The sequence below is a fragment of the Petaurus breviceps genome, unplaced genomic scaffold (genome assembly GCF_028583685.1).
Source record: "Petaurus breviceps papuanus isolate PSGF00001 unplaced genomic scaffold, PetGlider_PUasm1.0 37, whole genome shotgun sequence".
Taxonomy (NCBI): domain Eukaryota; kingdom Metazoa; phylum Chordata; class Mammalia; order Diprotodontia; family Petauridae; genus Petaurus; species Petaurus breviceps.
This window is the reverse complement of record NW_027186296.1, coordinates 79785925-79798202: the sequence shown is the minus strand read 5'-3', so window position 1 is coordinate 79798202 and position 12278 is coordinate 79785925. Positions and strand designations below refer to the sequence as shown.

At 34.6% G+C, this 12278-nt stretch overlaps 1 protein-coding gene across 1 annotated transcript in view; it reads left to right on the top strand.

Annotated features, from left to right (window-relative positions):
• Positions 1-12278, top strand: part of LOC138168350 (cilia- and flagella-associated protein 43-like) — a 180349-nt gene that overhangs the window by 53472 nt on the left and 114599 nt on the right. Inside the window, exons 9-12 of the mRNA XM_069097395.1 lie at positions 426-542; positions 2462-2542; positions 7740-7888; positions 11596-11699. Of these exons, the coding sequence (XP_068953496.1) occupies positions 426-542; positions 2462-2542; positions 7740-7888; positions 11596-11699 (451 nt within the window). The remainder of the gene's footprint in view (positions 1-425; positions 543-2461; positions 2543-7739; positions 7889-11595; positions 11700-12278) is intronic.

Sequence of the window (12278 nt, the reverse complement as noted above, 5' to 3'; positions counted from 1 at the left end):
TGTGTGTGTGTGTGTGTGTGTGTGTGTGTGTGTTTTAAGTGTCTGAGGTCAGATACGAACTCAGGTCCTTCTGACTCCAGGGCAGCGCTCTACTCACTGCGCCACCTAGCCACCCCATACTATTATCATCTTTAAAAATAGTAGTAAATTCCTTGTTAAATCTGGTAACTTAAACTTTCAGGAAAATAGCAATGTCTATGCTTTAGTTTTAGACTTAGCTTTTTGAAAGGTGAGTTGATGCCTTTAAGATCTGAATTTATAGCCTGTAAAAGAATTCATAGACTTACCGTTTGGTCACATTACCCTTCCCCCCCCACCCCGCCCCATTATTTCAAAGTTTAAAAAAGAAAATCCAGTGTTATGTTTCATTAAGAAGTTATAGCAAATTATTTATTTTCAAATGATTTTTAAAATATGCTTTACAGGGATCAATTTACACTTATACTTTTGGTGAAGAACCAAAAGTTAAAACAGTCTTGGATGCATGTGGTGGCAATATACAGGCAATCGACTTTGTCACACCTGGGAACAAATACTGCATGGTGAGTAATTTTCCCATCACAGGATATAGTAGAGTTGAAATGTTTAAAATGTAAATACTTCAATGTAAAAAATTTAATTATTTATCAGTTTTGGAAACTGTCTTTGAACTAAATGTTTGCAAGTATGTGACAAGGAATAAGATCTTGAAGATTTTGGTTGTAAATTAAATTTATTAGTTCATAATCTTCTTCAACAAGTGTGAATTGATATTATCACAATGTTAAGACCTTGATGTTATTTCGTTCCTGAAAATAAAAAAAGGAAGCAAGAGATCATATGAGAATATCCCTTATACTAACTTTACAAAGAGACATTTCAGTACATTATTTGCAATAGTTCAATATTCAGCAAACTTACAAGGTTTATTTATCTCTAGTTAAAGTGATACATTTACATCTGAGGGTTTAAAAAATTCAAAGTGAAGTTACTGAAATATGTATATCACGGGGAAAGCAAGAAAACACCCTCATTGACATAGTGTTCCAATCTCTTTGGACCAAGACACTAGATACATTGTAGCCAGTGGATTATTCCCTTCAGTGGCTCTGATGCTGTACTTGGGTAAAAAAAAAAATGTCTTTCTCTACTCAGATACTCTACCAACAGGTTCATCAAATTGTGGTATAAAGAGTACTGACTGGAAACCAAGCCTGAATTCTGCCTTTTGCTGTCTGTGTTGCTTTCATTTCTGCTGTGCCTCAGTTTTCTCATCTCTGTAAAATGGGGTGAGGGGAGTTTAGGGTTAGACTAGATAAAATTCTAAGGTTCCTTCCAGCTCAAAATCCTATGACAAATATAATTAGTTTTGAATTTGAGGTAAACAGAAGAAAATGTTTGATATCCAGACTCTCTTGTGTAAGAACCTTTTCTGTTTTTAAGGAATGTTCAAACCAATAAAATTCTATTTAAGAGCTTAACAACAAGGTGCTATGTAACTGATCTTGTCACTTTGTTAGATATTCAGTTCTCAGACCTTTTTTTCCCATTATTATCTAAAAGAGGTGTCACGTCTCAAAATTCCATGAAATTCTACTTAGTGCTAATTCTATGAAAGAATAAAAATATAGTAGCAAATTTTGATATTTTTTTAAAAAGAACTTTGGCGGGATTTAAAAAAAAATCCACACATGTTCACTGGGCAAAATTTATTCCATTATCTTATTAGTCAATTTCTAACTTAAAATATGACATTTAATTTATTTAATTATTATAAGCTTTTTTAAAGTGTAGTAAAGGTATTGTCCAATGCATCTTTAAATTACAAATGTTGGTGTTGAAATTTTTATCTTGATTGAATTGTCCTTAATACATATATAAATGATACTCATGGCCCATTTTTAAGCTATAACTGCATGAGGCTGACTTTTCTTAACAGTATATGGAAAAAGTTCACTTTTCATTGAAAATGGTTTTTATGCTTATGCTTGTAGGGAACATAAAGACCCTTACTAATAATTAGCAGAGACTCAGAAAATTGTTGTAAAAGCAGAGGAGTCTTTATTATGCTTTCTCAAGAAAGGGCACTCCCAGAGCACCTAAAATGGGCCTGACCAAGGAGTGCAAGTTGCAGAAGCTCACAGATTTCTTTTATCAAAATCCTAAAACCACCTCCAACCCCTGTCCTACCTTACCACTGGTTGGTAAGTAAGGCAAGCTCACAATCTTCTTACTAATGCTAACTAATCAACACAAAGCAATCTCAATCCATTTACCATAATTATTACTAATGAGGCTCTAATTTTGTTAGATAACATACATAATACATGAGGTTCACTAAGCAAGTGCAGTAACAAACCCTGAATACTGAACTTAATTATAAAGTATAAAGAAGAAATAAGAATCTAATAGGATGTTCAGAATGGGGAAACTTCACTGCAAGTCACATGCTTTTTTTTTTTTAATTGCTTGTGTGTTAAAGTCAGTAACCACTTTAGGAGAAATCTGTATTTGGTTGTTAGAGAATGGATCTCCTGTCAGCAAATTAAACCTTAGGACTGAGGTATGTATACTTAAGGGGTAGGTAATTTTCATGTTGAGTGCAATACAAGTTTGTCTCTTCATTTTCACATGTTCTTATTTTCTCAGGAAATGACTTTGTTTATCAATTTGTATCTATCTCTTGCTGTTCTGCAGTAACTTTGGTATATGTAATTGTACTCTAAAGTTATACAATTGAATACCACACAAAACACTGCTTGTATTTCACCAAGATGTAATACTATATTACTAGTGTTTCAAAGATGAAATTTCATTAAGTGTAATATCAAATTATAGCATCATCAGGAAGAAGTGAAAGAATGATTTATATGTGTATATATATATATTTCTTGTCATTATTAATATTTTGTTCATGTCCATTGGGTACATGGCACAGTTCTAGGTATTATGAAAATCTGACAGTGATGCTGATCAGGTGATGCTGTCCCTTCCCTTTATAAGATTCTGATCTTAATTCAAAAAGTAGACTGTGACCCTAAACCTTACACCTAAGTAGGAGGATTACAGGGCATTAAAAAGCTAGATAATGAAGTTTAAGGGGGTTAAATCATAAAAGGGCTAAAATTATAAATTCTTTCCCTAAACTTGTAAAAGACAGGAAATCTCCATGATCTATTTAAATATGATTCATCTTTGATATTTAGTTTTTGTTTAGAATCAAAGACTTTTAAAATTTGAAAGAACTTCATAGATCATTTAGTCCAATCCCTTCATTATACAGCTTGCAAGAGAAGGGAAGTCACTTGTCCAATATCCCATAGATAGTTAGAGGCAAAGTTGGAGCTCAAATTCAGGTCTTAATCCTGATTGAGTACCCTGTCTACTGCACGATTCTGCTTCCTTTCTTTTGGGGATGGAGGAAACAGAAGGAATATAGAAGAGCCATTTCTGTATTCAATATTCAGTATTTTTTTCTACTGCATGAACTATACATGTGCATCCTAGAAGGGATTAATAGGAGACTAGGTTTCTTATGCAGTGTAATCCACATCCTCTTTTTTTAAGGATTCAGCTACTTGCTAGTTAGGAGAACCAATGCAACAATGGTGACATTTTCTTTTTATTGTGCCTTGGATAGTGCCACTTTTTGGTGTTTCATGACCTGGTGATCCCTAAGTTTGGCTTAGTACTTTGCACAATATCTGATTACAGTTGAAGAATTAAGAGGGCATAACAATAAGCAGAATATCATTATCTATCTTTGCAATACTGTTAACACATAATAGAATGATCATTTAAACTGAGTATTCAAAACATTTTTGAATAATTTGTTTTATAATTCCATATTGGAAAAGACAACCTGGGTCAGCCTAAGAAAATAGTTTTTAAACACTAATTCATTCAGTAGGTGTCTATTAAGCTCTATTAAGTGTGTATTTTCCTAGGTGCTTAATTGAAGATGCAAAATACACGGAAGACATAGTACTTACCTTCTAAGTTATTATTATCTATTTGAAGAAATGATTTACCCCTATGAAACAACTGGAATATTATACAAGTCATGGTAGATAAAGATCTATGTTCTTGAAGGGGCAGTATGTTGTTTAGTCTTCAGTCATGTTCAACTCTTTGTGACCCTGTGGACCATGTTGTCCATGGAGTTTTCTTGGTAACAATACTGGAGTAGTTTGCCATCTAGTCAATTAAGGAAAACAGGTTAAGTGACTTGTCCTGAGTCACACAGATGGTAAGTGGCTGAGCCCAGATTTGAACTCAGGCCTTTCTCACTCCAGGCCCAGCTCTCTATCTGTTGAGCCATTTAGCTGCCTTTAGAGGTAGTATAGTATTGTAAAAATGTGATATAGTAGAAAACACTCAAAAGTGACTTCTGAGTCTCATAAGACCTGTATTCTGTTTCTGGTTCTGCTTCTCTATGAACTTGGTCAAGTTAGTTGGTCAGTTAACATGCTTTTATTAAATGTTTACTGAATGCCAGGCATTATGCTTAGTGCTAATACAAAGAAAGACAAAACTATTCCCTTCCCTCAAGACATTCACATTTTGATGGGGAATATAATTTGCGAAAAACTAAACATATATTACATAATATATATGTGTATATACACATATATGGAAAGAGAGAGAGAAAGAGGGAGAAAGAGGAGAGAGAGAGAGAGTAGATGAAAGGCAGTTTCAGAGGAAGGCACTAGTAAGTGAGGGATCAAGGGAAGGCCTTCTTTGAGCTGAGACATGAAATAAGCCTGGGAAATTAAGATTTAGAGTTGAAGGGGCAGTGCATTTCAGGCTTGGAGTAGAGCCAGTGCAAAGGCACAGAGGTGGGAGATGGAGTATCATGCTTTAAGAGCAGCAAGTAGCCTAGTGTAGCTGGATTTTAGAGTGCATGGGGGAGAATAAAGTATGAGAAGTCTGAAAATGGAAAAATGGACTGTCACAAAGAACCTTAAATGTGCATTTGCACTTTATCCTAGAAGTAATAGGGAGCCACTGGAGTTCAGTGAGCAGGAGGTGACATGGTCAGAACTATTATGCTTTAGAAAAATCACTTTGGTAGCTAAGTAGAGAATGGATTGGAATGGAAGGAGACTTGAGGTAGACCAGTTGTGAGGATATTGCAGGAGTCCATGTGATAAGGGATGAGGACTTGTACTAGGATGGCAGCTGTGTGATTGGAGAAAAGAAGGTAATATACAAGAGATGTGGAGGTGGAAACAATGTGATTTCACAACAGATATGCGGGGTGAGTGAAGGTGAAGACTGAAGGATGACAATGAGGTTGTAAACCTGGGTGAATAGGATAATAGTGGTATTCTTGATAGTAATGGGGACATCTGGAAGGGGATGGGGATTGGGGGGTTGGAGGAATAGAATAAGTTCGATTTTGTATATGTTGAGTTTGAGATTCCTGTGGAACATCTGGTTTGAGATGTCCAGTAGGCAGTTGCAGATGTATGGCTAGAAGAGAGATTGCTGCTGGATTTGTAGAACTGGGAATCTATGTAAAGATATGATAAATGAATTCATAGTAGCTGATCGAATTACCGAATGAGAAAGCATAGGACAAAAAGAGAAGAGGGCTTAGGTAGAGCCTTGGGGAGCATCCATAAGTGGTGGGAGTGACAGGGATGAAGAATCAGCAAAAGAAACTGAAAAGGAGCATTCAAAAGCATTCAAAAATATGAAGATAACCAAGAAAGAGAAGTGTCAGAAAAAAACTTAGAGAATAACTACAGGGATAGAGAGATGATTAACAAATGATGCAGAAGGTCAGGAAGGATAAAAATTAAGAAAAGACTGTCTGATTTGGCAAGTAAGACATCATTGGTATCTTTGAACAGGGTAGTTTTCAATTGAATGATGTGGTTCGTAAACTAGATTACAGGGCATTTAGAAGAAAATGAGAAAATAGGAGAGGGAATCATTTAGTGCAGACCACTTTCTTTTAAGGAACATGGAACATTTTGCAGCAAGATCAAGGCTATGACCATCTCTGTGTGTGGCTCAGGTCCTTAGTTTCCTTATATATAAAATGAGAGGACTGGACTAGATAAGGAATTTTTAACATTTTCTATATCATGGACCCTTTTGGTAATCTTATTGAAGCCTATGGACCTCTTCTCAAAGTAATATTTTAAATTTAGTTTAATTTAAAACATGTAGGATTACAAATAAAATTAATTATTTTGAAATGTAGTTATAGAAATATTTTTTAGAAACAAGTTCACAAAGTCTGGGTCTAGATGAACTCTTAAAGTCCCTTATTTAAAGCAACTACAATCACATGGTATGATTATAAAGTAATAAAATTGATTCTATAAGCCTCACATAAAAGTAATTCTTTATTTCCAATTAATCTGCTATACATGACTTCAATGATCTAGTAAAACAACTATCACAAATTTTGTGATTTAAGTAGGATTCACGATGTCTTTGTCATTATTCCAGTATATGTGTCCTCTCTATGTATCTAATTCTTTTAAACTTGATTTTTAAAAATATGTCTAGGAGGGAAGCACTGCAGGAAGGAAGAGGTAAGAAATCACAGCCAAATCCATATTTCTCTCCCAACTTCCTTTCATTATGTATGACTTCAGTATGACCTTCCTAGTTTCCTTGGCCTTCATGAGGAAAAGTCTCATTTCTTATTTCAGCTGAGATAAGGGTGACTTAAAAAAAATCTTTAATAGGTCAACTAGGAGTAAATTTTTAAAATGTAATTACTCGGGATATTAACAAATGAGTTTAATGAGCAAGAGACTCTTGTCCTATCCTAACTACGGCACAGTATATAGAGACCTGTTCCTGGCCCTCAATTTTGTTTTTGCCTTGACAGAGCTCAGGAAGGGACTTATCTATTCATAGACCGAGAAAGCTAGAGACATCAGAGTGTCTGTAGAAGCCAAGTGTCTGTTTTATTTCCCAGACTTTAGGGGTAGAGAGCTGAAGATGTTAGAAAGATGAAAATATGTATGAAGGAGAGATGGACTTCATCTGTGATTACTGATCTCTTTCTTCTTTGATAGTTCCTCACAATGACCGTGATGTTAATTAAAAACCGTGGTGTTAATTAAAAAAAAATGGGGGCAAATAAGGATCACTGTGGACTTTGAAAAGACTTAGAAAACCACATCTTAATATTTTCTATTTTTTTCTATTTTTGTTTTGTTAAATATTTCCTAGTTACATTTTAATCTGGTTCCAAGTGCACTCTAGAGTATTGTAGGCTACATGCAGCCTATGGACTATGTGTTTGAAACCTCTGATCTAGAATTTTAAATAGGTTAAAATTAGTCTTCGATTTTTAAATAATTATTTTATATATTATTATTGTTATGATCAAGTTACTTTCATGTATCAGATTATTATTAATACAGTCATGTGATTATAATTTATATTTAAGAAAACCTCTTGATAAAGCTCATAATAACCACTTTTTTGACAAAGGAATGTTTTCAATACATGTCACACATTTCTTTGACTAGGCATTCACACATCAATAATAATAATAATAATAATCATAGTAGTAATAGATGACATTTACATAGTGCTTTAATGTTTACAAAGCATTTTAACATATATTACTTCATGGAGTTCTCAGTTGCTTTTTTTTCCACGTATATTTATAGTTTATATTATAATCCAGAGCCACCTATTTGCCCATTCAGTCTTTGCCAAGCCAGAGTAGTTCTGATGTGAGTCTTTATGCTACAGCTAAAAATTTGGGGGTTCATTTTAACTAGGTAAATGATATGGCTTGCTGCCCCTCCTCGCTTTCAGTTGCTGTGGGAACCAGTGCAGGATATATACAGTTCCTTGACATTACTGATATTGAATTACCTCAAGTTGTTCATAATGTCTTCCTGACCCGATCTTCAATACAGAATATTCAGTAAGTATAACTGGAAATGAGTGCAACTTGTAATACCTTATATAATATGTTTCCTGGGAATAAAATGAATCAGTGGTTTTGAGGTGATGACATCAAGATAATAGCTCTTGGCCTCCATAGTTAATAGCTCTAGCTGAATGTTAAAGGACATAATAGGTTTCTTCTTAGTAGAGTATATCATATTTTTCAGCATATTGTCATAATTTTTTCTTTATTAATGAAACATTTTAACATTAACATTAAACATTAAATGAACATTAACATAACATGAAATAAAGCATTTAACATTAACACTTTACTCTTTTAATATTAAATTTTGAGAAATTTAAAAATATTCTAATTTTTTTCTTTCCTGATATTCTCAGATGTTGATTACAGGCACCATGGTGAGAGATAGTATATCTCCTTTTGAAAATTATTCCAGTCTACTCCAGACCTTTATTTTATACTATGTGTATATCTGTTTTAAGCATGTTTCTTGTAAACAACATATTGTTAGATTCTTGTTTCTAATCCATTTTGCTATCCTCTTCCTTTTTACAAGTGAATTTATCCCATTCATTCATAGTTATGATTGATAATTGTACATTTCCTTCCATCCTATTCCCATATACTTTTTCTTCTCTTTTCCCCTGCCCCTTTTTAAGAGTTGTTTTGCATCTTACTGATGCCTCCCTTAACATTCCCTTGTATCCACCCACACCTTCTCCTTAACCTCTCTCTCATTTTTCTGATTTGTAAGATGTATTTCTATAACCAGCTGTGTGTATATATGTGTAGTCTTCATTCGTTGGACCAGTTTATATGAGAAAGAGGTTCAAGTGTTGCTTAATACCCCTGCCCCCTGCTGTTTCCTGTTGTATAGACTTTTATTACATATCTCATTTATGTGAGAAAATTTTCCCTATTCTTCCTCTCCCTTTTCCAGTATGTTCCTCTTCCCTACCTTTTCTAGTCTTTTGAGATTATCAAAGCATAACAGAATCACTTCCATTAAATTCCTTCTGTGATCTCTAATGATTATAAAGTTCTGCAGGACTACACATATCTATTACTATGTATTTCAAACTGGATATCTAGTAGACATCCTAAACTCAGCATGTCCAGAACTGAACTTACTATCTTTGCCCCTAAACCTTTTACATTTCTAAACTTCCTTATTACTCTCAAGGGCATCACTATCCTCCTAGTCCACCAGGCACCCAACCTAGGTATTATTTTTATCTCCTCACTATCTCTTGCCATTATTTGAAGGAGTAATCAACCTCCTGTAGTACCAATGTGCATGATTTGTAAGGTGTCCATTAAATTTCCCAGGCAGTCAGCTTCAATCATTGTAAAGGATATAGTCCTTCACTTAGAGCAAGGTACTTCCTCTATCTATATATAGCAAGGCACTTCCTCAATCTACTGAATTCCTATATTTGACTTCTGGCTGAGATAATCCTTTGTTTCTGAGCACAAGAATAGGGTTACAGTATCTTTTTGCCCCAAATCCTGCCACCAGAGATTCTTAAGGCTTTTAGCATCTTTTACTATATCTCAACCATAATGGCATGGAATGGAGCTATTTACTTTAAAAATAGAAAGACTGTACAAATTCAGAAATGTATACCGGGTTGGGTTCATATCAGTCATTATTCTCTAAGCGTCTAGAGCAAAACCTCCTTGTTCAATCTCATTCTATCTCAGTCAAAGAATTATTTCATCTTTGTCAGACTTTGTTTACAAAACATTGCCAGAAAGAATTGGAAATCAAGGGGATGCCCATCAATTGGGGAATGGCTGAACAAGTTGTGGTATATGAATGTAATGGAATACTATTGTGCTATAAGAAGTGAGGAACAGACAGACTTCATAATAACCTGGGGAGACATATAAATTGATGCTGAGTGAGGAGAGCAGAATCAAGAGAACTTTGTACACAATTACAGACACATCATATCTGTGACAATTGACTTTTCTAGACTGGGCTCCTTTCAGCAATGCAAGGTTATAAGACAACTCCAAAAGACTCATGATGAAAAGAGATATCCACATCCAGAGAAAAGAACAACAGAGTCTGAATGCAGATTGAAGCAAACTACTTTCTCTCTCTCTCTTGTGTTTTGTTTTATTCCTTCTTTCTCATTGTTCACTCCATTGGTTATAACTCTTCTTTACAACTTGACTAATGTTTAATGTAAAGGTATTTGCAGGACCTATATCAGATAGCATGACGCCTTGGGGGGAGAGGGGAGGATGGGGAGGGGGAGATAATTGGGAACCCAATGGATTGTGGAATTGAAGGTTGTAAACTAAAAGTAAGTAAATAAATAAAACATTGTCATGTGATTTGATTTCCCTGTCCTTCCCCAACCTTTTCCATGATCCCTTTGAGTTTTAAGCATGATAATGTATACATTATCTTGTGAGAAAAGAATGCTGGATTTGAATGATCATGGAAAAATCATTTATCTAATTTGAGCCTATTTCAGGCTTAATGGATAATAAGCTAGATTTGAGTTCAAGAGATATGTTTTCAAATACTGCCTCAGAAAAATTCCTGGCTCCGTAACCATTGGCAAGTCAGCATCTCAGAGCATCAGTTTCATTGTGAGTAAAATGGGGATATTGTAAATAACAAACCACTCCAGTATCTTTGCTAAGAAAATCCCAAAATGGGGTCACAAAGAGTCAGACGTGACTGAAACGACTCAAGAACAGCAACAACTAATTTTACTCATAGAGTTTTTGTGAGAAAAGTACTTTGCAAACTCAAAACATGTTTAAATTTGAATTATTATTAAAGTGCTAGAAAAATATATCATGTGCTAGCACCACCACCACCACCATCACCATCATCATCATCATCATCACCATGATGTTTATTGCCATGGAGAAGTTTGAGTTAAAAGGGCATTTCTAGAAAGGTTAATCTGTAGTTTCTGACTGTATCCATTTCTGGTGAGGTTTAGCTCCTGAAACCAATTTTTTTTAAATTAGTAATTTAGTAAATAGCCCCCCCCCCTTTCCCTTCAGTCAAGGAAATATGATTGTGAAAGGAATAAACATAATTAATGGCAATTTTTCCATTATCTATGAAAACATGTTGGTATAGTCCTCTGAAAGTATGCAAAGACAAGTTCCCCCATCCTACTTAATATCTTTTAAGGAAGAAACATTAAAATTCATTGTCACAAAGAGACGCCAATACTCAAAAACTTATTTTGTTGGCAAATTTTGGAGAGGAGCATGAACAAGTTTTGGACAGGATGGGCAGATGTAATCTATATCATTGTAGCGGGTAGCCACATCAATAAAACCCATTCCAATGTAAGGAAGAACTTCCTAACAATTAGAGCTCTCAGGAATATAGTGTCATGTAGGATAAAGTACTGAATTTAGAATTTAGAATCGAAAGACCTTGGTTCAGATAATTTAACCTCTCTGTGCGTCAACTTTCCAGTCTCATAATGAAGGGATTGGGCTTAGATGTTCCTTTTGACTCTTTTATTCCTGTAATTCTATTAAATTGGTTGACCTAATGGTAAATACCCATTAGTGGAAGCATTCAGGCAGGGCTAGATGACCATATATAGATGACCATTGCTTGTATAGCAATTCAGGCATTGGGCAAGAATTGACCTACACCTCTAAAGTCTCTTTCAGATATTCTTTGATTATAATGGGGAAAAGTATAATAGGTTTTGTCTTTTTTCCTTTAGTTATGACCAGAAGGGTCAGTACTTGATAACTGGAACTTCTGATGGATATATCTTCATTTTAAATGCTAAGCCTTCAAAGTCATTTAAGGTTCTTGGATTCACAGGTAATATTCACATATAGCTAGTATTTGTTGATTTGGATTTTCTAGTCGTTCTTCCAAAGAGGTTAAAATTCTGAGAATAATTGATCTGTGCCTGATTGTTTGTTGCACATACATTCTTTGTTAAGATAAGTATTTCAATTCTATCAAAAATAGTGGGAAAATTTACTTAACCAGAATTTAATAAATATTTACTATGAGCCACATGTGATACTAAGTGCTGGGGATAAAAGGAAAGGCAGAAATACAAAACAGCCCTTGCCCAACATGTAAATAAATAGGCATATACATGGTACATATAGAATAGAAAGGAAGTAACCTTAGAGCAGAAGGCTAAAGTGACTAGAAGAATTAAGAAGATCAAATATTAGAGATAGCTTTTGAGTTTCATCTTGTAATAAACCAGGGATGTCAAGAAAAAGAAGTAAGGAGGGAGAGAATTCCAGACATAGTGGATAGAAAGCCAGTGTAAAAGCATGGGAATGGGTGATAGAGTGTTGTGTTTGAGATACAGCAAGCACACAGTATTACTAAATCATAGAGTGTGTTGTGGCAGTGCAGTATGAGGAGAGTAGAAAGGTT